The 25,604-nt window shown below is 47.7% G+C and overlaps 10 protein-coding genes across 10 annotated transcripts; 6 read left to right on the top strand and 4 right to left on the bottom strand.

The window, feature by feature from the left end:
- Positions 1-1,708: 1,708 nt before the first annotated feature.
- EDB82DRAFT_214750 (WD40-repeat-containing domain protein) lies at positions 1,709-3,705 on the top strand. The gene is made up of 2 exons (XM_025726726.2): positions 1,709-2,014; positions 2,072-3,705. Exons 1-2 carry the CDS (start codon positions 1,921-1,923, stop codon positions 3,403-3,405), a joined length of 1,428 nt encoding a protein of 475 aa, XP_025581264.1. The 5' UTR covers positions 1,709-1,920; the 3' UTR covers positions 3,406-3,705.
- EDB82DRAFT_476988 (ribonuclease H-like domain-containing protein) lies at positions 3,687-5,387 on the bottom strand (the record flags this gene model as incomplete). The annotated part of the gene is made up of 2 exons (XM_025726725.1): positions 3,687-4,339; positions 4,394-5,387. 2 exons carry the CDS (start codon positions 5,385-5,387, stop codon positions 3,687-3,689), a joined length of 1,647 nt encoding a protein of 548 aa, XP_025581263.1.
- A 596-nt stretch (positions 5,388-5,983) lies between these two features.
- Positions 5,984-6,507, top strand: EDB82DRAFT_526338 (uncharacterized protein; the record flags this gene model as incomplete). The annotated part of the gene is made up of 6 exons (XM_065609152.1): positions 5,984-6,008; positions 6,069-6,125; positions 6,177-6,215; positions 6,267-6,294; positions 6,347-6,410; positions 6,463-6,507. The coding sequence occupies 6 exons, from the start codon at positions 5,984-5,986 to the stop codon at positions 6,505-6,507; spliced, it is 258 nt and encodes an 85-aa protein (XP_065463811.1).
- Positions 6,508-6,811: 304 nt separating this feature from the next.
- On the bottom strand, positions 6,812-7,379 carry EDB82DRAFT_476987 (DNA-directed RNA polymerase; the record flags this gene model as incomplete). Its single annotated transcript, XM_025726723.1, has 4 exons — positions 6,812-7,008; positions 7,060-7,170; positions 7,225-7,283; positions 7,318-7,379. 4 exons carry the CDS (start codon positions 7,377-7,379, stop codon positions 6,812-6,814), a joined length of 429 nt encoding a protein of 142 aa, XP_025581261.1.
- A 924-nt stretch (positions 7,380-8,303) lies between these two features.
- EDB82DRAFT_504027 (S-adenosyl-L-methionine-dependent methyltransferase) lies at positions 8,304-9,831 on the top strand. The gene has a single exon (XM_025726721.2). It carries the CDS (start codon positions 8,407-8,409, stop codon positions 9,469-9,471), a length of 1,065 nt encoding a protein of 354 aa, XP_025581260.1. The 5' UTR covers positions 8,304-8,406; the 3' UTR covers positions 9,472-9,831.
- A 313-nt stretch (positions 9,832-10,144) lies between these two features.
- EDB82DRAFT_214609 (peptidase family M41-domain-containing protein) lies at positions 10,145-13,391 on the top strand. The gene is made up of 2 exons (XM_025726720.2): positions 10,145-12,292; positions 12,342-13,391. The coding sequence occupies exons 1-2, from the start codon at positions 10,414-10,416 to the stop codon at positions 13,121-13,123; spliced, it is 2,661 nt and encodes an 886-aa protein (XP_025581259.1). The 5' UTR covers positions 10,145-10,413; the 3' UTR covers positions 13,124-13,391.
- Positions 13,392-13,475: 84 nt separating this feature from the next.
- EDB82DRAFT_504025 (uncharacterized protein) lies at positions 13,476-14,310 on the bottom strand. The gene has a single exon (XM_065608718.1). It carries the CDS (start codon positions 13,870-13,872, stop codon positions 13,660-13,662), a length of 213 nt encoding a protein of 70 aa, XP_065463810.1. The 5' UTR covers positions 13,873-14,310; the 3' UTR covers positions 13,476-13,659.
- Positions 14,311-15,223: 913 nt separating this feature from the next.
- Positions 15,224-17,425, top strand: EDB82DRAFT_504018 (HCO3 transporter family-domain-containing protein). The gene is made up of 6 exons (XM_065608717.1): positions 15,224-15,246; positions 15,305-15,495; positions 15,551-15,572; positions 15,623-15,688; positions 15,739-16,226; positions 16,277-17,425. Exons 2-6 carry the CDS (start codon positions 15,378-15,380, stop codon positions 17,176-17,178), a joined length of 1,596 nt encoding a protein of 531 aa, XP_065463809.1. The 5' UTR covers positions 15,224-15,246; positions 15,305-15,377; the 3' UTR covers positions 17,179-17,425.
- On the bottom strand, positions 17,415-21,317 carry EDB82DRAFT_576592 (timeless protein-domain-containing protein). Its single transcript, XM_025726718.2, has 3 exons — positions 21,118-21,317; positions 18,671-21,059; positions 17,415-18,622 (listed from the first exon to the last, which is right to left on the bottom strand). The coding sequence occupies exons 1-3, from the start codon at positions 21,190-21,192 to the stop codon at positions 17,556-17,558; spliced, it is 3,531 nt and encodes a 1,176-aa protein (XP_025581257.1). The 5' UTR covers positions 21,193-21,317; the 3' UTR covers positions 17,415-17,555.
- Positions 21,318-21,441: 124 nt separating this feature from the next.
- Positions 21,442-22,621, top strand: EDB82DRAFT_504013 (3-hydroxyacyl-CoA dehydrogenase). Its single transcript, XM_025726717.2, has 2 exons — positions 21,442-21,674; positions 21,733-22,621. The coding sequence occupies exons 1-2, from the start codon at positions 21,546-21,548 to the stop codon at positions 22,561-22,563; spliced, it is 960 nt and encodes a 319-aa protein (XP_025581256.1). The 5' UTR covers positions 21,442-21,545; the 3' UTR covers positions 22,564-22,621.
- The last annotated feature ends 2,983 nt before the right edge of the window (positions 22,622-25,604 follow it).

Raw genomic sequence — 25,604 nt, 5'->3', positions numbered from 1 at the left:
CAAGGTCTCGATGCTACGCCATTATGAGATAGAGTCGCTTTGTTGAGGAGCTTGAGGGTTTTTACCCTTCCCTTTTGGCCTATCCTATCCATTGTTTAGCTTATACGCCTCGACGTTTCTCCTCAACGGCATGCGCGAGTCTCCCACCATTGGATATGCGGGCCAGACGGGGCTGGACTGTCAGGATAGCACAAACTTTTCACTACTGTAGGACCAAAAGAGACATTTTTATTTTAATTTTTTGTCTGCATTTTGTATGGTCAGACGCAGGTCTGGCACTTCTTGGGGGTGTCGAGATGAGGTCATGGAATGCGGGGAAATGCCAGTGATCAACATGTTAATGAGCTCCTTTTAACTTCCCCAAGCCCAGTTTCAACTCCTTTTACTGCTCATCTTATTAGAATAAAGACATCATGTAGACATTGGTGCTTACGATGCTGTACTAACTTGTACTGTAACCTGTTTTCTCATGTCAATGGCCCACAATGGCAAACTTCTGGTTCTCAGGTCTTGAATTTCCCTGCATCACGATGTCGATATCCGGGTATACGGACCTGCTTCGCATCTGATGCATTTTTACAAGCAGGTATCGATTTGAGGCCACTTATGACGAAAGAAAATTTAACAAAAAAAAAAAATAAATCATATTAGCAACGGTATATGTTCTACCGAGACCCCGAGCCATGACGACCATGCCCGAATAGCTCACTTATTCCTCCCGTTGTCTCTCCTTCGAAACATATAAGATGAGCTCCCACGTCTACGGAATTTACAAGAATGTATCTACTGCAAGTGCTCTGCCAACACGCCTCCCCCAACTTCGATTGAGACATATTTCTAATGTACTATAATTCCAAGTATACAATGCGTCAAATGCCATAGCAACATGAAAAGGGGATTGTCATTTCCGCTTGACAACAAACTCGTAACATGAGATGTTGGGCTTCAAATAACAATACCCCAAAAGCCAAGCGTCATCAATGTTTCTTACAAAGGAACAAGACACGGGATAATTCCTTGATTTCCTTGGATGTGAGAGATTCGATTCTAGCTGATGGTTTGGAAGTCATCTTAGGAATGACTACGCTTGTTCAAACAAGATCCTGCCCCAATTTAATTCCGCCAGGGAGATCTATAAGGGCGATCTTGACGGGGACTAATTCACGATCAAGAATTACGACCTCGCTAGACGTGCCAAGGTAGCACGTGGTCCAAGAGATAACCGTCCAAGGAGAACTCACTAAGATAACAAAAGCCTTGACAATCTAATCATTAGACAAAGTTTGACTAAGACGCCTTACCCTATTGTTTTCTCTTCTCACCCCTACTGGACTTAGAAACCATGTCAATAAGCTATGCGTGCAGCCTGGATTCTTTTGGAGACAATAGATATTGACGAGTTCTAGGCAGCAAAAAATGTTCGACTGTAACTCGTGGCTTGTAATGACAATGTTTAGAGCCGCTAGGGTTAAGCAGAATAGAGATAAAAATCCATTAAATCAACAATTTATAGTGTGGAAAAATACATCTATTCGTATTAAAAATAGGCATATGTGCTGAGTATAGCATCTTATGCATTGGTGACAACAAAGTGACCTGCAGCAATGTCTCAATAAATTGCCTACTTCGCAAGATAGAGGTTGTGAGAGCTTACAGCCTCGCTTATTTTTATTGGGTGGCTTTAGCGTCTGCTTTCCGTAGTGGGGCCGCTCCGATGCAAGGCTGCGAAAATTTCCAAAATTTTCTAGATTTCGCTAAGATCTTTGCGCATCGCTTTGCTACTGACATATTTGCACCGAAAAGCTAGACAAATACACAAGGCTCAATCGCCTTAAAAACTAGTAGTGCTTACTCGGCTCTGCATTATTTCGTCTAATCCACCGGTCAGCTCGCCAGGTTCAGCCTGATAACTACGCAAACATGGGAGACGCTACACAGGTGAAGGTCGTCTTCACCACTACTGAGCAAGACTTGGTGCTCCCCGAGTCTAAGCAACAGCTACTCGTTCCTGCAGGTTAGTGAACCCCAGCAACCGCTTGATGTTTTGACTTGAATTGTTGACATATTACAGATATCAAGCGATATGGCCTCTCTCGCATTCTTAACTCCGAGTCTATGCTCGACACCTCCTCTCCCGTTCCCCTCGACTTCCTCGCCAACGGCACATTCCTCCGCACGTCTATCGAAGAGTTCCTCGCGACCAACGGTCTCTCTTCTGAATCTACTCTGACTCTGCAGTACGTCCGAAGTCTGCTACCTCCGGTCTACGAGGCGAGCTTCGAGCACGACGACTGGGTTAGCGGCGTTGATGTTCTTTCAGCAACCTCGCGGACAGGTCTTTTGGCTGGCGGCGCAAACATCCCCGAACGAGTGGCTAGTTCTTCTTACGATGGTCTGGTGAGAATTTGGAACCCTTCGGGTGACGCGATCGCAGTGTCCCCAGCTGGCCGAGCTGGTGGTCACACTCAGCGAGCCAATGCCGTCAAGTGGATTTCGCAAAAGCAGCTCGCATCGGCTGGTTTGGATCGCAAGGTTATTGTCTGGGACTACAGTGAGTCCGATGATGGCTTCTCTGGTAGTCTCAAGCCCAGCATGGAGCTCTGGGGTCATGAGAAGGATATCAACAGCCTCGACGTAAACGGTGCCACCAGTCGTATTCTCACAGCCTCCTCTGATGGCAAGGTCGGTCTCTGGACATCATCAAAACGTACAGCTCCCCAGGCCGATCCTGAGAGTCTTCCCTCTGCGCATAGCACCAAGCGAGCTAAGCTGGCGAGTGCCGCCAACACTGCTCAGCGTGGTCCTCTCGCGCTGATTCCTGTCCACGACGAGCCTGTTACTGCTGCCATCTTCCACCCCAACGATGCGACAGTCGCCTACTCGGCATCAAAAGATCACACTGTTCGTACCATTGATTTGACAACGCAGCGTGAGGTTAGCAGACTCACCACAATGCACCCACTTCTCTGCGCAACGGCGCTTCCGGGATCTTCGCTCATCGCCGCCGGTTCGTCGGCCCGACACATTACTCTTCTTGACCCTCGCGAGTCAGCCACTACCACTTCAGCCATGACTTTGCGCGGTCACGTCAACATGGTTGTTTCCCTGTTCGCTTCCCCCGAGAACGACCACTCGCTTGTCTCTGGTTCACACGACAGCACATGCCGCGTATGGGATCTGCGAAGCACGAGAATGGGTACCTCGGACGAAGGCGGCGGTAGCGTCACTGAGCCTGTATACACCATCGGCCGTGAGTGGCTCAAGGGCAAGAAGCTTCCTCCCGCTGGTGATGGAGCCAAGGTTTTGAGCGTATCCTGGGATAAGACTTGGGGTATTGTGAGCGGTGGTGAGGATAAGAAGGTCCAGATCAACCGGGGACGGGGCCTATTTGGCTCAACATCGTAACCATAGTGTATTGGGTAATATAGATAGGGATTGAAAAGCGTTTGTTGATCATATATTGGATGTTGTCATTGCTATGTACAAGTGCGTGAAGTCCACGTTGGAATAGTGACCCATCGTTGTTTCGCTTGAATGTGGTCTCATTGAAAGCGTACGAACACAAGCTGGATTCGAACACGAACTGACAATCGAGATGATACAGTACTTGTTTCCAATTTCGATCTAGCCAGGTCTCCGATAGGTGTACTCGGTACATTCTTGTATATTTGCATATATCAGAAATTCTATAATTCCTCTTCGGACTCTTGAGTAGCTTCCACCAATGCTCGAAACCTATTTGCCAACCGTGCCTGGGGAGAAAGGTGTGCCAACACCTCTTCCCTAAGTCTCGTCTTATCGTATGGCAACTGTTCACCGATAATGACGTCTAGAATATAGGTCACGACAGTATTGGTCTTGAGAGGAGGGGTCCGCAAAAGAGCTGCAATGGATTCTGGTGTAAGGCCTTTGTTGTCGTGCCAGAGGAAGTAAGTACGCAGAGAACTCATTGGGACTCTCATAACATGCGCCTCGTTGCGGTATTGTATTGCGTGGTCTTCGGCGATGATTATACGAAAATCTCTCGTGTCCACTGCCTTAGTCTCTTCTGGTGTAGTCTTCGTTGTTCTTGATTTCGTTTTTTTGGTCGTTGATGTCGTAGGGCGTTGTGTACGCTCGGCTTCCAATCCACTCAGTTCAGCTTCGACGCCAGAAATTGCCTCGGAATCGCTAGACTCCGAAGTATCGTCACTTTCATCAACATCATCAGCTACCAAGAATTTGATAGGTAAGCCCTTCTCGACAAACTCAGGCCGAGGGGGAGTTGGCTGCAGTTTCAAACGTTCCTGCTCCAGGACATGGTACAATTGCAGACCAACATATGCGTCTGAAGCCGAGTCTGGTCAAAGTAGTTAGCCGCTGTGTTAGACTGAGAATGTAAGGTTTGACTTACATGATATTTGGCGTTCTGATAGACGTAACATCCAGTTGCTTGATCGCACGTCGTCTCCCTTGAATAGCGGGAGGCCTAGAACTTCTTGTGTCTGTGCAGCAAGATTCACCATAACCTTGTTGATCCTCTTCAGCTCTCCGGACTTGGAGTATTTAACAAGCCTGAAAAGATGGGACAGCTCGAGAACTCCCTTGCTCTCTACACCAAGATTGTTCTTTAGTCTTGTACAATCACCCTTGATCGCCACGCCCACTTTGGTCACGCTCTCGTCTTCCATGATCTTCTTAAAGGTAGGAGCGACAAAGTCATCTTTGGGGTAGAGAGCAACATGGAACAATGCAATGCGGCTCGGACTGGCAATCTGTATAAGGGAAACGTTTATCCGAGGGTCACTGGTTCTGTGCCTAATCAACCATTCCAGATCGAAGCCGATGACCTTTTCTTCTGCAAAATATCGCTGACAAACCGACTCCATGGTCTGCTTGGATGTGCAATAATGGACCTTGACTTTCTGTTCCTCGCCGCCTTCTTGGATACGGCGATACATTCTGTAAGACCAGAAGGACTCATGGGAGCCCTGTTTGCACTTTCGAGCCGCTTCCCATTGATCGATATCGATGGTATAGTCCAAGCTGGTTAAAGGAGGAGCAACAGTATCAGTCTCTGTCGTAGCAACATCCTCCTTTGAAGCATCGACCAAATTTCCATCTGTGTCTGTCGTAACCTGCGTTCCTTCAGAGATGGACTCGATCACTGGTAACTCTAACCGCTCCTGCTGATCAAACCATTCCGCCGCATCGCGCTCGAACTCCTCATCTTCACTGAATTCATCGATTTCGACCTCTTCATTCTGCGCCGCCTGGGAGCTAGAGGCGGGCGTATGAACGAAGCGATTTATATCCAAGAAGGGGTAAGGTGGCTGTTGCTCAGCTTTTGGGGAAAACCTGATACCGAACGCTGGATTCCAGAGCCGGTTCTTAATAGTTGGGGACATGTTTGAAATAGAATTTGTTCTTTGTACGGGCCCTTTTGTTAGGGGGCATTTTTAAATAAGAGAAGATAGACATCTGACCTACCTAGTATAGAGCATGCGACGCGTTATTGTGGGAGAGGGCCTTGATACACTGCCAGCAACAGACCCCCGTAGAGAAAGTATCATTGGGGTGTGAAGGAGTTGGAATGTAGCCAGCGTCGAAGAGCCATTGCGGCAAACGCCCATGACCCTAATACACTCACGCTATGGGGACTCTGTTAGGCAACGGCGTCAATAAAGCGATCATTGATTATGGGCGTTTAGTGGGTGGCTTGGCTTTGGTGATAGCCTGGTAGAGGTGGAGTGTCCGAGTCTGGCTGAGTCACCAACGCGAGAGCACGTGGGGACGTACCAGTGGAGGCTCTATATTCACACCTTATCCTGGCATCCCACTTTGCGACCAAGTTGACGACCTCAGCCTAACTGGAAGAGACGAGCTCAACTATTGGCTGCCTACACCAGAGACTATCAGTTGTTTTATGATAGCAGGCTCTTGGTAAGAGCATTACCGGACCAAACTTCTTTACCGTCGAATCTTTGTCATTTAAATCCTCACAATGGCCTCCCAACTGCTACCCCTCGGTGAGTCCTTCGACCAGCGCTTGTTAGCGTATACTCTCAAATACTGACTTTATCATTTAGAGCTTATCGACAAGTGTGTTGGCTCGAGAATTTGGGTCATCATGAAGGGCGATAAGGGTAAGACGAGTGTTTGCTGTCAAGAGAGGCGTTGTACTGATGAGCTGGCAGAATTCAGTGGAACACTCGTTGGATTCGATGACTACGTCAGTGAGTATTTTTCTTCCTAATTTAGTTTCGTTTATACTAATCTATGTACAGACATGGTTCTGGAGGACGTGACTGAGTTGTATGAGTAATCCCTTGATCTTTCCTGCTTGAGCATTAACTAATTCCAATAGTGATTACTCGGGAAACCACACCAAGCTACCCAAGATTCTACTCAACGGTAACAACATTTGCATGGTATGTTAATTACAGCTTGCCTTAAGCTCCTATGCTAATGTTTTTCGTCAAGTTGATCCCCGGTGGTGAGGGCCCAGAAGGGGCTGCTTCAGGTTGAGAAGGAAAAGCCAAAGAAACACCGCAAGCCAATTCAATCAATCAAGACTCATGACGAGCATTACCCCCAACACGGAATCAAAACTTCGCGCCACTTATCTTAATATTGGTGTTGTGACATTTGCATCAAAAGGAATTAGGGTCGCAGTGTGCGGCTCAGAAAAGTCCTAAGCATTGAGCTCATCCCAGTTTACATCTGGCAGAAATAAATAGCAGTAATCTACAGCCCCCAAACGCCGACCATCCATGGTGCCTGTTGGTTTTTGAATGTCGTGAAGAATACGACCGACATGAAGAAAGACAATTTAGTGACCGTTCTGCATGTTGCCTTGCTCTCCGGCTGTTGTGATTCGTCTCAATTCCCACTCTCGTGTGAACTCCTGGTGCAACATCTCGAGTTGGTTGATCAGCTTCTCACAGACCGAAGTGAAAACGTCTCGAGGAGTGATGGTTCCATCCGTTTGAACTCGGATAAAAAGCTCCGGAACGTTGGGGTGGGCAACTGTGATACGGTTAGCCAAATGTCGAATTTAAGGTGACGAGGGCCATTTACTCTTGTATCCAGCCATATGGACGTTGGGGTGCATCTTAAGGTGCTCGGATAGGAGGTTCCCAAGAGTGTGGTCTTCCTTCATGAGAACAAAGTCCGAGGTGTTGGACATTCCTGTGCGATAGTGTGAGCGTGGGAGCACTGCAGATTTGGCAAAGAGAAACTTACCAGAGAAGACCTTCTCCTCGATCTTCTTCTCACCCTCTCCGAGGAGGAAGAGCTCGAAACTATTGTCAATGTAAGCCAGTGCACAAGTCGAACAGCTTGAAGTAACGTAACGGGTCGTCCTGAAGGTTGTAATGTTTGGGGTTGTTTCCAGCCATGATGTACAGAATTAAAGTGATGTTTTGAAGAGTTGGAAGAGAGGTAGTAGGCCTTGGCGATACTTTCTTTTGGAGGGTTTGGATATCATTGTGATGCTTTGGAAGGAAGAATCTGCCACCTGGTCGCCAGCTGCAACTGCACAGCAGCGAAGAACCACATGAAGACGAGTATAAAACCACATCTTAACTTTGAGATGTGTTTCTGGATATAAAAGGATTGTATGCATATGCAATTCGACTGTATTGCCATTATGGGCAGTGTTTGTTGAGCAAATGAACTGTCCGCTGAGCGCATTTGAGTTGTTGATAATTTGTAAGGATAACGGCTGGTCTTCTCCGGTCTTGAAAGCACGGCATAATATTTCAAGACCGGCAAAGTCCTGAGCCTCACATCACTTGATGAGACTACACATCCATTACCCAAATTGAACAGGGGTTGACCCATGAGAACTCGGATGTCCCAGTCGTGGTACTGGATTTTGTATAGACAAAAAGTCATAAAAAGACATTTGAAACACAGTCTAGCAAAGAAGTGCACGAAAAAGAATCGTCTTACCGATCAGGGGCGTTCATCTTCGGTTCTTGATTAGGATGTTAGATAATTCGATATTTGGCGGTAAAGTGGCAATCGTAGCAAAAGTCCAAAATCGTCGATAGTCTGTCCTCTTTACTTTATCGACGGTTTCGCACAGAACTGGAGGTCCAGACAGAGAACACCTGAAAAGTAGAGGTCCAAAAATGTGACAGAAGATAAAAATAGTGATGAGATTAGTGACAAGAAGTTAGGGACAAAGCAGCGTGAAGCAGAGTCGCAACTACCTAAGGTTCCAAAGAGGCTCACGCTTCAAGACGCGACAAAAAGGCTAAAACTCGGCTAAAACTGCGGGCATCGACTCTTCAGGCTGACTCTGCATGTAATCTGACAGTGAATCACCTCATTAAATGATTCACGTTTTTTTTACTTCATTCACTTCGATCGGTGTATTCAAGCTCAAGGTTGCGGGCTCAACAATGAGTTTCTGTTCCAATGCCGCGCATTCAGCCGTCTTTATTGCGGCGTGCTAATCGCCTCTCGCCGCACCTTGCAAACCTCTTACCGGCGTGTCGAGATCTAGCATCAGCTCAGAATGAACTACGATGGATAAAGAGTCATGTGGATGAAACATGGTCCAAGAGGAAATTATGGCATCTAGATGACCTTTGTCGAAAAAGAGGGCGCGGCGTGCCTCTGCAGTATGTTTTGGGTTCTCAGCCATTTGGCGCTCTCGACATCAAGTGTAAACCCGGTGTTTTGATACCCAGACCAGAAACTGAAGCATATACTTTTCATCTGGCAAACCTTGTCAAGTCAGGACAGCTGCTAAGTCGGCACGTAAGGGAAAGCGGAGACGGTGTTAACTTAATCGACTTCTGCACAGGAACTGGCTGTATTCCGCTTGGCTTCTTCTCATCCCTTCAGCACTCAGTCAAGAATATGACTGTGAGGGGAGTGGATATTTCTCCCGTGGCTCTTCGACTCGCGCAGGAAAATATTGCCCGGAATGTCGAGCTTCAAACCTTGATCAAGCCAACCAGAAACAAGAGGCTTGACATCACGACAGCAAATGTCTTTAGTGACAGCGATATGCAACAGCTCGCCGTTACCCGCTGGGATATCCTTGTATCTAACCCTCCGTACATCTCGGAGGATGTCTGGCATCATGGTCGTGGACAACTCGGATATTCAGTTCGAAAATATGAACCACGTCTCGCATTAGTACCGACTAACAACCTTCCTTGTCCGAGTGGATGCAACGCAGCGGATGTTTTTTATGCTCGGCTTTTGGACATATCGGAACTCTTAAAGCCGACAGTAGTACTCCTTGAAATTGGCGATGAGGACCAGGCCCGTCGTGTACTGCAGCTGTATTTTCCCCATCCAATTGCACAAAGCTCAAGAGTCGAAATTTGGCGTGACTGGCCTGATTTGGAAGGGACAGAGGATTCGGAGTTCACTGTGGTTGAAGAGTCCAAGGGTGAGAAATATCAAGTCCCAGTGAAAGGTGACGGTCGCATACGGTCTCTTCTAATTCGCAGATTGGACGAGGCTTAATGGCAACAACATTGAAGGTTATTTCCTTTATTCTACTAGTCGAGCGCCAGACATGGATTCTATGATAAATGCATTTCTATTAAGGTCTGAACAATACGGGGTCATGATGAATTCAAGACGCAAGTTGCCACGATAATGAACAAGAGATTATGGTAGATGAAAGTTTCTGCTTAGGCTACGCTCTACGGTTTAAACCCTAAAAGAGGACTAGGAAAATGAAGAAATACTCTATCGAGACTTGTTCCGTATGTCTATCTACATTACGTGGGTAGCAGAAAAAATAGCCTCCTAAGTAGTAGGGTATAAAAATAAGTAGTTTAAGAACCGTAGTCTAAGGAGCATAAAGTGACCTACTAATTTCGTCCCTTATACCCAGCGGTTAATTTTTCTGATACGCTGAGGATTACCTACATAAGATCCAGAAATCACACCTCATTGAAGATAGAGTAAGACTCATGAGAAGTCTCGACTAGAAACCACATTGGAACTCGCTCGCCATGATTCTTTAGCAAACCTCGATTGATAATATTCTACCAATGTGCTAGACATCATGATCCGAAGTAGGCACCAATTCATGACGTGCCTGACTATCTTCCATGAGGCGATTTATGCCCCGCCAGCCAATCCCCTCCCCTCATCATGCCAGTGGACCCTGGACGTCTTTCTAACACGTGATCGTTCTTTTTTCGAGCTAAGCAACGCCTATAGACTCATCACCAGAAGCTTCCACTTGGTGGTGTCATCCAATATATTCAATTCCTTACGTCGGCGCTGGACCCTCGAGTTCTCGCCATATACGAGTGTGTTTCAGTCTCAGAGATAATCAAACAGCCTATTTGGCTTGAGTCGTGCTGCCATATGAGATAGCACGGCGTTTCATCTACATATATCTATCTCACAACCCCGGCGGTTCCGCACTTGCGCCAGTCCCCATTGCCCATTATGTCGAGACTTTTACGGCAATCGAGCCAGTTCGCACGAGTGACGAGACTGTCATCACAGCCTGCATTAAGGCTATGTGCACGACCATCAATCATCGCCCGATCGAATCCCGCAAAGACATCCGCCGCATTCGCCATCCGAGCCAGGACATATTCCTCGCAACCCCCACCTTCCGGCCAAGACCCCCGGTCAAACCCAGACAGAGATAACGAACATGGCAGTAAGCCCCTAAATCAAAAGAAGGGAGATGATGGAGTCGAGGGAGGCAAATCTGAGGCACCGAAGCCGCCACCTCTGCCGGAGGGTTGGATTCACTTAAGCAAAGAGGAAATCGCCCATCTCGAAGAATTCACATCTAGGCTTCCAGAGGCTCAAAAGCCAGTGGCGAAAGATATCCTTGAGAAGCTCCAGATTGTTGGCGCACCATCCGAGACCCGCGATCTCCTCCAAAAGTTACGACAGAACGGCAACCTCTCAATTCTAGACAAAGGACGATTGATGCGCTGCGTGTACCAGGTCACTGAACGAATCATCGATCTAGAGGAGAACCAGGGCCAGAATGGTCAATTCTCATCTTTCCGCATGGACCAGGAAGCCACGTCACAGGATGGCAAGGATGGGGCCAACAAGTCGAAGCAACAACAGCAGAAGGGTGGTAAGCAGCCCAAGAACGAGCGCAGCGGCTGGCTCGAGGCTGTCCAAACTGGTATCGCTATCGGTGTCACTGTCTGGATTGCGGAACTTTTCGCCAACCCATTCTCTGAGAAGGAGATTACTTGGCAAGAGTTTCGAAAGGCTTTCCTAGACAAGGGCCTGGTCCAGAAGCTGGTGGTCGTTAATGGCTCCCAAGTCCGTGTTGAGCTTCACCCATCTGCGACTGGACCTACTGGTGAGAACGGACAACCCGGGAAGAAGAGCTACGTGTTCACCATCGGATCCGTCGAGTCGTTCGAGCGAAAGTTGGAGAATGCTCAAGACGAGCTAGGCATCCCATCAGCTGAGAGAATACCTGTCAGCTACGAGGCCGGTGGTGGTACCGTCGGTAACCTCCTTCTCGCATTTGGCCCTACCCTTCTCTTCATTGGTTTGATCCTATGGACTCAACGGTCAATGGGAGGACGAGGTGGTGCTGGCGGAGGCATGTTTAACTTCGGCAAGAGTAAGGCAAAGAAGTTTAACGCCGAGAGTGCCGTCAAGGTCAAGTTTGCAGATGTCGCTGGTCTCGAGGAGGCAAAGACTGAGATTATGGAGTTTGTGAGCTTCTTGAAGCAGCCTGAGAAGTTTGAAAAGCTAGGCGCCAAGATCCCACGAGGTGCCATCTTGGCTGGACCCCCCGGTACTGGTAAGACGTTGCTTGCCAAGGCCACGGCTGGTGAGTCTGGAGTGCCCTTCTTCAGTGTGAGCGGCTCCGAATTCGTTGAGATGTTTGTTGGTGTTGGACCTTCGCGTGTACGAGATCTGTTCGCCGAGGGTCGCAAGAACGCTCCTTGTATCATCTTCATCGACGAGATTGACGCTATCGGTCGCGCGCGACAAGAGAGTGGCAAGGGTTTTGGCGGTAACGACGAGCGTGAAGCGACCCTGAACCAGATTCTTACCGAAATGGACGGCTTCAACACCCGTGAGCAGGTGGTTGTCCTCGCCGGTACTAACCGAGCAGATATGCTGGACAAGGCCTTGATGCGACCTGGACGATTCGATCGACACATCTTCATCGACCGACCTACAATGAAGGGTCGTCAGGAGATCTTCAAGGTTTACTTGAACAAGATTGTGACGAACGAAGACCAAGAATACCTTGTCGGTCGTCTGGCAACTCTCACTCCTGGCTTCTCTGGCGCTGATATTGCCAACGTTGTTAACGAGGCTGCTCTGATTGGTACGTCTTGATGAAAATATTCTATTATTCCTTAACTGACATGTTATAGCTGCTCGTGGCAATGCCGACGATGTCAAGATGGACCACTTCGAGCGGGCCATCGAGCGAGTGATTGGAGGTCTGGAGCGCAAGTCTCTTGTTCTCAAGCCTGAGGAAAAGAAGACAGTCGCCTACCATGAAGCCGGACACGCTATTTGCGGGTGGTTCTTGGAGCATGCTGACCCGCTGCTCAAGGTCTCTATTATCCCCCGTGGTCAGGGTGCTTTGGGTTATGCTCAATACCTACCCCAAGACGCCTACCTGATGAACACCAACCAACTCATGGACCGAATGGCCATGACCATGGGTGGTCGTGTGTCTGAGGAGCTTCACTTCCCCACTGTGACAACAGGTGCTAGCGATGACTTCAAGAAGGTTTCCCAGATGGCAAGAAACATGGTGACTCAATGGGGTATGTCTGAGAAGGTGGGCCCTGTGCACTTTGAGAACGACCCCAACCGCATGCAGAAGCCCTTTGCCGAGTCCACAGCCCAGCAGATCGACCTGGAGGTTTCTCGAATTGTGGAGGAGGCCTACAAGCGCTGCAAGGATCTCCTGACAGAGAAGAAGAACGAGGTTGGCCTCATTGCGCAGGAGCTACTCAAGAAAGAGGTCCTCGTCCGAGACGACATGGTTCGCATCTTGGGCAAGCGACCTTTCGGCGACAACGAGGATTTCGAGAAGTACTTTGGTGGTTCCAAGCCAGAAAGCACCCCTCCCCCGTTCCCTGAGGAGACCGACTCGCCTAATGAGCCCCCTACCCCATCCCCAGCTTTCAAGAAAGTTGAATAAGCTCGAGATACAAATTGTTCGAGCGCTTTATTAGAGAGAGCCGTCTACGCAGCATGATCAGTATTTGCTGGTCATACATATTGCTGCCAAGACCCTGCAGGAGGAGGAACACTAGGAGACCTTGAGGCAGAGCGAGGATTGGTCGTGACAGCGACTTGATGCATTCGGTGAGGCTAATCTCGGAGCCAAGAGTATTGGTCATGAGACAGACAGTATGGCAATCCGTGGTGGTGGGGGGAGATAAGGACGACGACGACGACGACGACGACGACATATGCTTGGGGCGGTCGCAGCACAGCGCGAAGAAAAGCGGCACTCAACTCTACCAGACACTTGATCAATTCCTTTGGGTTCGTTTTTTAATGCATTCATAGTCTCAGCAAACCCTTCACAACACATCTATCCGCATGAGACACGCATCAATCATCATTACCCTCATCATGTTGGGGGCCTGTACGGTGATACAGGCCTTGACCAACTGTGTAACACTCACTGTACTTTAGGTGATAGAACTGTAAAAAATACTATTTGATGACTCAATTGCTTGATGAAGAAGAGAAGTGTGATTTCAAAGGTCTTGGCGTATGTATGCATGGGTGTATATATGGCTTCACTTGGGTGTTGGGACAGGCAACGTTCAAAGTCAGCCCTAGTAAACGGGAACTAGAAAAGCAAATAGAAAGAAAGAACAAAGCGACGATCCCTGGGTAATTTCGTAAAATGTAGAAACATGCATAATGGTATTTCATCAGTCAACCAACTACATCGATATCGGGGAGCCGGAGCCCGGAGTTGATGCACAAAGTAAGGTCAAACGTTGATTGGTCTAGAAAGTTCCCTTCGGCCGACCCTAAGAAATCGGAGGCTCTACTCCCGTCAAGCCAGCAAACCGTCTCCGAAGTTGTAGTAGAAAAGGGTAATAAACTTTGGGCTTTTTGGCGGTTAACAAGGAATAGGGATTGGGGGCACAGGGTCTAGGTCGATTGTCAAGTCCGATACCCCTGTTCATGACGATCTGAGTCATGTCGGAAACTTAGACGACATGTTTTTTTTTAGAGATGGATCATCTGCATATGTTTTTAAGGGTTTGTTGTTTTGTCGATAGTATTGAGCGGTGTTGTTCAATTAATCATTGAGCCAGTCATCAGAAACTAGGTAGATTTTTATTCTTATTTTTTTTACTTGTCTTGTACCAGTGTACCCGGATATAATTATCAATCATGACTGTATGCACATCATTTACTTGGCCATATTTTGATTGGCCGCCAAAGTGTCAAGATTGCATCACAATCGGTCAGTACCTTACTATAGGTACAATAGGCTTGGTAGGGTCCTTTTAGACCGTTGAGTTACATCACTGAAAGGAAGAAGTACCCGAAAGAAACAACACCACAAGTGACTTTTTTTTTTAGTAAGGGCTTTTTTTCTCTCTTTCTCGGATACATACAAGCGGTGTCATTTCGTACGCCATGATAAGGTGAACATATGTTTTATTTATCCCGTCCTGTGTTACTCTCGTCTCTTGCAACTTGCAGTAGTCAGACTGCCAACCTACCTATCTACAAAAGGTCAATGATGCTTGTCGAATCGTGGGTAAGCAGCATTTGACAGGGATGTTGTCACTACCTACCGAGTGGAGTACAGTATCCTTCTCTTCTCGTTCTTCTTTCTCTTGGCAGGCCTAGGCTCAGATAGACATACATACTTGGGTAGGCAGTCTATAAGTTGAGCAATCCTTGCACTGCATCTCATCGGTGACACTTGACCGGTTTAACCACTATATATACATAAACCTGGACCCTTTACGTTCCCCTATCCACTATCTACCAGTCCATCTCGGAGTAAAAGTCACATTGCTGGACAGCCACATCTACACTATTGACTTTTTACCTTTACCATCGAGGGAAAGAATCATCCATGACCTCGGCCCCAGCTGGGCACGAAAGAGCCCACAGTCATGATATGGCTTCACATCAGCCAAAAAGAGAGCCATGGTGGAGGATTCACCTCTTCCGAGGCATGATCAAAGATGTCCGTCGAAGACTCCCATACTACGTGAGCGACTGGACCGATGCATGGGATTATCGAGTTGTTCCTGCTACTATCTACATGTACTTTGCCAAGTGAGTCTCCACGCCCTCATATTACCCCCAAAGAGGCCTACAAGTTAAAGACATACATAATACTTGAATGATCACACAAACTAACCCATTCTTCTCAAAGCATCTTGCCTGCGTTGGCATTCTCCCTCGACATGTTTCAAAAGACAGGTTCAAACTATGGCGTCAACGAGGTTCTTCTTTCGTCTGTCCTAGGATCCGTTGTCTTCTCCCTCTTTGCTGCTCAACCACTAGTTATTGTCGGTGTGACGGGTAATTTGACCTCTATCCAATGCAAAGAATCAACTATCTAACTATTCCACCACAGGTCCCATCACCGTCTTCAACTAGTAAGACTTATATACAAAACGATCCTGAGTGAAAACTAATGTTCTTCAAGTACCGTCTATGATATCATGAAGCCTACAGGTGTCAACTACATTGGATTCATGTGTTGGATTGGCATGTAAGTTACAAGTCTCACTCATGATATGGAAGCCGTACTAATTAAATCAGATGGTCACTCATCCTTCACTGGATTCTCGCCATAACAAACTCTTGCAATTGGCTTCGATGGGTCACACGCTTCCCCTGCGACATCTTTGGCTTCTACGTAGCGTTTATCTACCTCCAGAAAGGAATCCAAGTCCTCGAGCACCTTGGCAGAGGACAAGAGTTCTACCTGTCCATTGTCGCAGCTCTGCTCGTCTTTATGGTCGCATACATTTGCGGTGAACTTGGCACCAGCAGTCTCTTTCGACACCCTTTCCGCATCTTCTTGAAGGACTATGGCACGCCCTTGACCATCATCTTCTTCACAGGCTTTGTTCACTTCGGTCGTATGCAAGAAGTCCAACTTGAAGTTTTGCCAACGGGTATCGCTTTTGAACCGACCAGCGGCCGAGACTGGCTTGTCAACTTTTGGGATTTGAGTGTAGGCGATATCTTTCTAGCGCTGCCTTTTGCAGTACTTTTGACCATTCTATTTTGGTTCGACCACAATGGTAAGTCCTGTTAGATGTATATATCGTAACGCCATGACTAACAATAACAGTTTCTTCACTAATTGCACAAGGTAGCGAATTTCCTCTTCGTAAACCCGCTGGTTTCCACTGGGATATCTTCCTCCTTGGCTTGACAACCGGTGTTTCTGGCATCCTCGGTCTACCATTTCCTAATGGGCTCATCCCTCAAGCTCCATTCCATACCGAGTCCCTCTGCGTCACCAAGGCTGTCAAGGAAGATGACTCGGACGGTAACCCAAGAGACGGAGGCTACTCCTTCGAAGCCACGCACGTTGTAGAGCAACGTGTTTCCAACATTGCCCAAGGTCTTCTCACTCTGGGCACCATGACTGGACCTCTTCTTGTGGTTCTTCATCTGATTCCTCATGGTGTCCTCGCAGGTCTATTCTTTATCATGGGTGTTCAGGCTCTCGAGGGCAACGGTATCACCGCGAAGCTCGTCTTCCTAGCTCGCGACCGCGCCCTCACGCCTGCTTCTAGCCCCCTGCTTCGAATCCGCCGGCGCGCAGCTATCTGGTACTTCGTCCTTATCGAGCTCGTCAGTTTTGGCGCCACTTTCGCCATCACGCAAACCGTCGCTGCCGTTGGCTTCCCGGTTTTCATTTTCGCTCTCATCCCCATCCGTGCTCTTGTCCTCCCTCGTATCTTTTCTGCTGAAGAGCTCTCTCTTCTGGACGAACCTACAGCTTCCGACTTCATCATGGAAGGTATCGGAGGGTCTTGGGGCGGCAAGGACGAAGAGAAGCCTACTTCGCCACAGAGTGACTCTCACGGGCGACTGGAGTACCACGATAGTGTGCTTGCGCATCCTGAAGCGCCGAGGAAGAGTCAGGAGGACCTTGCCGAGCTAGGGCACATACAGTCTGGGAGAAGTACGGGGACCAGAAGAAGGAGTTTGGAGAGACGACCACAAAGGCATTCAGACGTATAGAAGAGTCTACACATTATCACGTATAGAAAGCGGGTTGGCTACATGAGAATTCCGGAGGATACCATTATTTGATCGCACTACTTGCATAGCACTAGTAAGGGAGAGGACGAGCATATCAGATAAATACATACACCAGGCTATGCTAATAATTCACTTCAAAATTGCCGTTGACATTATCAATAACTGCGAGAATATTAGCAATATCATAACTTAGTCACAGAGGATTGATGATCAAATAACATTCAGATGAATTCTATTTTCTTGCGAAGGTCCGATGGTATCGTTAATTAATCCAACCCTATGCAATGCAATGCTCAGCATATATTCTACATATAACACAATCCGCTCAAACGCCATTGTCTCCCTCAATACTATCCCTACTCGTCATCGTCGTCATCGTCCATAACGAACGGACCTGCTCGAGCTCGAGGTCTTCGGGAAACAACAGGTACGTCGTCCTCGTCCTCATCCTCATCCTCATCCTCATCCTCGTCTGCCTTGTTGTTGTCCATTCCGCCCATTTGCTGATCTTCGCTAGGCTGTGTTTTTTCCTCAGTAAGACGTCTCCTCTTTCGACTCTCACCATCACTGCCATCTGGCAACGTTCCCTCCATCTCCTCATCTCCCTCCTCTTCGAGAGCACCATTCATTGCCTTGCGAATAAAATCCAAACCAGCGTCGTTCTCGTTGTTGCTATCGTCTTCATCTTCATCCTCATCTTCATCCTCATCCTCATCTTCGTCATCGTCATCTGTGCTAGCATTGGAGTCTTCTTCACTACTTTGTTCACTTTCAGTAGCTGCACGTTTTCTCGGGACCTTTTTCGCAGGCTTTTGTGTTGCAGCGATTCCTTCAGCAATCAACCTGACCGGTGCACGTTTTGCCTGCTCGCGTTCTTTAGCGAAGAAAGCTTCATCGGCCTCCGAGTCGGTTTCGTCGTCTTGCCTAGTAACAAGCCTTGTTGATTTATATTTCGCAACTGTTTCCTTCCTGCTTTTGCGCAGCGCTTTACGCCTTGCTTTCTTCTCCTCCTCGGTGAGTTTCTTACGGGGTTTTCTCTTCTTGGTCGACTTCTTAGACTGATCATCGTCGTCAATGACTTTGCGCACCGTAGGGCCGCTGATCTTGTAAATTGCGCCATCGTCAGAGCTTTCACCGTCATCGTCGAAAGCTGCTTTTTGACGTGGAACGGTTTTGCGCTTTAACTGGTGTTCTGCAAGAACGCCTTCCTCGAATGTCGGTGGGCTGAACTCGGCTTGGTTAATATAGTGGATGGCATCTTTGAGGGCATCTGCCGACACTTCTGAAGATACGATCCACACAGACTCAGGCGTCTCGTCCCCAGCTGAGCCTAAGAGTGTAATACCAGTAAGGTTCATCAGAAGTCGCATATGAGAGTTCTTGAACATGGCAGTCCGGCGGTCCTTATCATCCGGACGAACAACTGAGTTTTGTTAGTGAATGATACGTCTTGAGACTTAAATAGACTTACAGAAAACAGGTGGTAACTTCGGTCCAGACTCTACTGGTTGTGCTTCTGAATCCTCTTCCTGATCCTCTCGCGTAGGTTCAATCGATGCCCTTGCTTCTTCGGCAGCTGCAAAGGCCCGGCGTTCGCTCTCAGCCTCGCCGAGAATCTTTTTAATCCAAGCAACATGGTCTGCTTGGTTTTTGTCTAGCATAGCACCCACCACGATGGCAATTTGGCGGTCTAACTCTTCGGTGTTCTTGAAAGCCAACTCAGCTCCAGGCTTGGCTTTGTTGACTGTGGAGACCGTTTGCCTTTCATAACCGTACTCGAGAAAGAAGGCGGTGCTTCCTGTCTTGCTGAAAAGCATCTCCACGAGTAGCTCTGGGCGTTGCTCGAGCTTTTTGAAGCATTTTCGGAGGATTTGCTTCACCAACTCTTCCCACTCCTTAAACATACTAGAAGACTTGTCAAGCGCAGCCTGACCCTTGATCATGTTGTAGAAGAGATGGATGATGTCGACGCGGAACAACATAACACTGGCTTCCGACTTGAAGGCTATACGGTAGAAGTATCGGTGGGCTCGCTTCAGTTGTGCATCGGTCAGATCACGGTAGTATTTCGTAAAAGTAACGAATGTGTCAACTACGCTTTGAGGTGTAAACCGGTTGGCAAAACGAGAGAAATCGAACTTGCGTTCTTTGGTACTCTTCTCAGCAGATTCAGCGTCGTTGTCTGAGCCGTCGTTCTCGTCAACATCGTTTTCAACGCCTGCAGCATCTTGTGCTGCCTTCTTCTTTCGTCTAGTGCGTTGCCGCGAACGAACTTGCATGTCAATGTTCTGTTTGGAGTACGATTCAAGAATACGGAGAAAGTGGTGGACGAGTTCCGTGGCAGCGTCGAGATAGTTGAAGCCTTGGTCTTTGTAGTTTCTGATGATGTTGGCAATTGCGTCGTGGGTTGCTTCTTCGTAGAACAGACGGCTGAGCACGTTCTCGGCAATCTCTTCGTCGTCTTCATTACCCGACGCAGACATTTCCTGAACAGTAAGAAGGATTTGGGTGAAGCATCGCATGATGGCTGTTAATTCGTTCCAGTCCTTCATCTCGACAGACTCGTGCAAAGCTCTGGTAAGAGTAATGAACATTTCCTGGTCAAGAACACCCGCGATAAGATTGAAACTGCTGACGTCCTCGCTTGTGCTCTTTCCAGATTGTTTCTTTGACTTTCGTCTCATACGCTCGGCTTCCAGAAACCATGACACCAGATAGAAGAATTGGCGGCGATGATAAGGCATGACATGTGGCGCCTCTCGGTCGATTGTTTTGCGGACATGTTGGAAAAGAGGGTTAAAACCCGAGTCAAGGAACTCCTCCACGAACGATCGTAGTTGGTCATAGGCACGAGAGTTCAACTTGGGCGGTAGTCCGAGATCCTTGTCATCTTTGGTAGCCTTTCGTGGACGACGAGGAGGTCGATAGGTCTTTGAGCTATCCATCTTCTGGTTTCTTAATGATGCATCAGCCAGCGCATCCTGCCCTGATAGCGACGACATCTTGCCGTCCTCTCGCTTCACCCAAATCATTGTACCAAATCGGTTGTGACGAGTGGGACCCTTTCGGTTGTACGCCTTCAGCATTGACTCTTCCTTGCTCATCATGCTGGCCAATTCTCCAGCCTTGGCCTTGCTCAGCTGACGCTCGTTCATGAATAGCTTCTCCGAGTCTACTTGCTTCACCAAGTGGTATATAATCTCCATGACAGTCGTGTCCTCGGTTCGGAAATCTTCTCCCATGTTGGAAGCAAGGGTCAGGAGCACAAGAAAGATGTCCTGGTATGAAAACGCATCGATAGTAGCAGATCGGGATATCTGAGACTCGTCACCTTCGTACTTAACATTAGGTGGAGGCTCTATCATGGCAACGTTCCGGAGGAAGAACAAGACAAGCTTGATGATGCCCGAATCACGTTGCGTTCGGTCACTAATTGGGATGGCCATGGAAGGAAGCGCCACTCGTACAGCTGTGTGAAGTATGCGAGCTCCATCGAAGTTGATGATGGCTCGCTTGTATCCGACTTGCGCCAGCTGCAAGACGGGCATGTGTCGATGGTGGTTGACCGTCATGCGTTCTCTGTCTTTCTCCATGGGCCAGGTAAGGGGCACCATGAGTTCGAAGCAAGCAAGGGCTATTTTAGCTTTGTATTTGCTATCCGTAGCATTTTCGGGCCATGTCGCAAGAATGGGGAGCAAGTCACCCTCGATCAAGTTCGCTTCGTAGATGCAGCGCGCAACGTCCATACGGTTCGTCTTTTCATCGTAGAAGCGTATCCATGATTTGAGATCACGGATGACCGCAAAAGCGTCGTCTCCGAGTTCGTAACGGCCATCGTCTTCGACACTAATACCTCCAAGCTATAATTGAATGTAAGAACGTTTACTTTCTGGACGTTGGGTTTAAGGGGGAACTTACGGCAGAGACAAGACTGCTAATGTGCGCTCGCACCTCGGGGTGCACAATATCCGTTGACCCATCTGCCAACTCCATGATTGCGTATCGATAGCAGCAACAGACGAGAAACTGTCTGTCTCTATTCACACGTCGTGGGGGTTATGCTGCCTCGACAACAGAGAAAACAACCAGTCCCACCACTACCGACGCGCTTGGACGCGTCTCCAAAAACGTGTTTAATTAACGCGAGATGGGAAAAAAGATGATAAGATAAGACATATCTCTCGGCAATTGATAAGAGGAACCGCCGGCTCGGAGCCGAGGTTACCCGCAATATGATTGCATGAGCCGTCCTACTAACATCCTCATGGGGAACTTGTTAAAAGTGAGTAGCCTCGAATCGAATCTTGTCTATTGTTTCTTTAAATTTCTCTTCATATTCTTTAAAAATGGCTGCCTCAATTCTTCGAATGCGCTCCTTAGCAGCTTCGCGTCAAGTGCGTTGCTTCAGCTCTTCACCCCGCCAATATGCTGCAGCAGAGGTTAAGAAGCTTGGTGTTATCGGCGCTGGCCAGATGGTGAGTTGCATGTGAAAGACATTGTTTATATCAAGTTTACTGACAAGCACCGCAATAGGGTTTGGGTATTGCTCTCGTTGCAGCTCAGAGGGCACAGGTTCCTGTTACCTTGATTGATACAACAGACAAGGCTTTGGCCAAGGGCATTGCCTTTGCCGAAAAACTCCTAGCAAAGGATGTCTCCAAGTCGAGAATCACACAGGAGCAGGCCGACAAGGCACGATCTCTTCTCTCGACCAGCACCAAAATGGAGGATCTCTCATCTGCAGACATGGTCATTGAGGCTGTTCCTGAGCTGCCCAATCTCAAGTTTGACATCTTCAGCAAGCTGGCTCAGATCTGCCCCAAGCATGCTATTCTTGCCACAAACACCTCCTCCATCTCCATCACTCGCATTGCTGCTGCAACTACAACAGACCCTACCGACACTTCCGCCTCATCCCGTGTTGTATCTACTCACTTCATGAACCCCGTCCCTGTGCAAAAGGGTGTTGAGATCATCAGTGGTCTGCAGACCAGCCAGGACACACTTGATACTGCTATTGAGTTCTGCAAGCGTATGGGCAAGATCACTTCCGTTTCCGCCGACTCCCCTGGCTTCCTCGCCAACCGAATCCTGATGCCTTACATCAACGAGGCCATTATCTGTCTCGAGACCAATGTTGGAGACCGTGACTCTATTGATGCCATTATGAAGAACGGCACAAATGTCCCCATGGGTCCTCTTCAGCTTGCTGACTTTATCGGTCTCGACACATGTCTTTCTATCATGAAGGTTTTGTACGAAGAGACTGCTGATTCCAAGTATAGGCCGAGCGTCTTGCTGAAGAACATGGTCAGCGCTGGATGGTATGGAAAGAAGAGCGGCAAGGGCTTCTACGACTATTAGATAAAATATACGCTATGTTATATCTGAGCGATGGTAATCAGATTGATAGCAATCAGCGGATATGTCCTACCCTGCACTGTGGTTGAAGGAAGGAATCAAAAGTTAGAAAACAATTAAACGACTCGATCATTTAATTTAGTCGAAATTAAAACATATTAAGAACAATACAAGAGGATTTGACATGTAACGAATATCTACCTAAATGTCGGTACGTTGTGATGTGTCTTCAATCATGAGTTCTTAACGCAAGTTGCTGATATTCGAGCTTGCAACCAATATCCTCACCAACTTTTGTATTATCCCCTTCCACATCCAATTAGCCCCATATTGAACCCAACTCTTAGTCGAGCCTCGAAGTGCATCTTTCTTCACCGCTTGTGTTGACGCAGTGGAACATATGGTCCTTGCTGAAGATGTCTACATCAATCGACCCAAGCTCCCTATGAAACTCGCACCAACAAGCTGGTGTCTCACCTTATCATAGATTGTTATACGCTACACTGGAAATAGATTGGAAATAATTCCAGGACTATGTCCCCTCCCTGTTACTATGCGTTTCGTTGTAGTCATGTGGCTAAAGAGCCGAGGTCAATTACCGGCAGTCCGAACGAATGCACGAAGAGGAAAATGCTTTCTGCGAGCGCCCACATGCTCATTTTTTTTTATTAGATTTAACTGAAAAGTGACAAGGTGTTTGAGTGGTGTGAGAATAAAGCAGAAGCAGCCCATAGTCACCTCGAAGTATTGTCTGTTACGCGTAGTTGCCGCTGTTGATCAGCTTTCGTTCATGAAGAGCTAGATATATCTACTCTACTCAACTATAATCCTCGGAAGATTTCATCTACCAAGTCAGCCACCTGACGTGGAGGAAACAATACAGGCTCTCGTTTTAGTACCAAATATTAATTAACTGGCTACTACTTTAGTTGCTGTATAAACAGACCAAGCCAGGTCCACAAGGCGACGAGGCTAAAAGATCAAAGCTTGAAACAAAGTCAAAGTCACATCATCCAACTGCGCCATCATTTTTAGAGCCTGAAACCGCCCGTTCGCTTGTGCTCGGCCATGTTTTTATAGCCTCACTGCCCTTTCGTTTGTTTTGTTTCGTATCACATCTCTGCTCACCGCTCTGGTAGGTAACTACCTGTCTAGTCCCTGAGCTTTCATCCCCATTCTGGTAACTCAATCGCCGCCAGTTCTCTTGGGGTACACCTAGTCTGATACTACATATTCGGGATGACCGACGATCGTGTATCTTGTTGATCAGTAGACGAAACCACACTGTTAGTGTTGGCGAACCAGATAGAAAGACGAGGGTAGGAAAGAAGCGCAATCCCTACAAGGCCGAGAGAGGAGCACGGGCCTTCGATCAACAAGCGCAAGTCTGTCTATGTTCCATATCAACCATTTAGCGATGCAACGCTGAGCTCTGTATAATCTTCATGTGACCCATTCGATCTTGATATGGTGAGAGAGGCAAGAAGTGAGAGGCAGTGCAGCCAGACTTCGTCATATATTATCGCGTCAAGAGCCCACCTGAGAAAAGCTTGCGAGTTATAGGTTTTCGCGACTCCAGATATTCGTATCGACTCCAATGAGGACAACTCGGTCTTGGCGGCAAAAGCAAGTTATGAGATAGATCATAGATATGTGCTGACATTACTGTCGAAGCAGGGCTAGTCCTAGGATAGCTCTGACAAGGGTATCTCGTTATCCGCTACGAACGAGTTGACCTGCAGCATTGGAGGACGAGAAATGCTGAAACAATAACGTGCGGAGCGTCTGTTATGTTTTCTTTTTCTTGCCTGCCGAGGATCGATTTTCTGCCATCATGAGTCGGGAGTGCACCGTTGACCTGGATGACCGTGAATCAGAACGATAGAACATTGTTGCAACTAGACAGTTACGTCTCAACAGGGTTCGAGTGCTGTACTGCAGATGTTAGTGAAGTGTACCATGAGAGCTATAAAAGCCATTATACTAAACTTGTCCCAGTATCCACAATATAACATACATACCTCCTGATGGCCAGTATAAAATCACGGCTGCTAGTCGACTGGAACTTGCAAGATCAGATCCCTATGGTTAAGTGCCTGTCTGCAAGAGGCCAGCCCGACGGACCGAGACGGTTGATATTGTACCGTCAATGATAGCTGTAATTCTGCTGCTTTGAGGAACTAGTTAGAGAGGGGTTGTGGTGACTTGTCCATAATAGATGTCAATCCGTATGCTAACTCTCAGGCTCTTCTTGTAAGTTTCGCACTACGTACAGTATTATAGTCTGATCGCGCAGGGATCGCATAATGTCGTTGGTTGAATGTCACTCCTGGTCAGACTAGAGTCGTACGTTTGACATATCAGAAGCAAAAAAAGGGACAATCAGCAAGAGGGGAAAAAAAGTAAAAAAGAAAAAGAAAACAAAATTATGTGTATCAGAAGTTGGCTGTGGATATAATAACAGATCTATCTACCAATCGAACCCTGCTCTGAATTTGGAAACATATATGTAAGTGCTCTCCTCTTCTCCTCAAGACATCGCACAGGTATTCGCGTATCGTGGAATGGCAGGGTATGATAATAAAAACGTACTCACTATAGGTAGCCAGATTAGATTATTGAGGGATCACTGAACAAGGTTGCAATGTCAAGCTAGGACTGTCAACTTAGCGATGGATGCGACTGGCTGACCAGATGGCTAGGGTCGTGTATCGTGTGGGTTGCAGGATACGAAAGCGACAAGATCCGGCATGGAGAAATAGTTATGCGTGTACGGATGTGTAGGATAACATGCCGTCTGCCAGGCTGCCAGAGGGAACGGGAGCCAGGGCTAGTGGGTGATCGATATGGGGCTGTTGGTGGGCCAGAGTAACATTCTCACACCAGATGAAAATGTATCATCAGCCTTGATGTATCTGTCAGCTTTTCGAAATTGGTCAATATAGCGAGCATGGAGAAGAGAGGGGCTGAATATCCTGGAATCGTTGTGACTTTGAAAACTGCTCAGCCCACATTCATCTCAAGATAAAGATGGATGTGTGTTT

The sequence above is a fragment of the Fusarium venenatum genome (genome assembly GCF_020744135.1).
Source record: "Fusarium venenatum strain MPI-CAGE-CH-0201 chromosome Unknown EDB82scaffold_3, whole genome shotgun sequence".
NCBI lineage: Eukaryota > Fungi > Ascomycota > Sordariomycetes > Hypocreales > Nectriaceae > Fusarium > Fusarium venenatum.
Note: the sequence above shows the minus strand (reverse complement) of the source record. Positions and strands in the feature narration are given on the sequence as shown.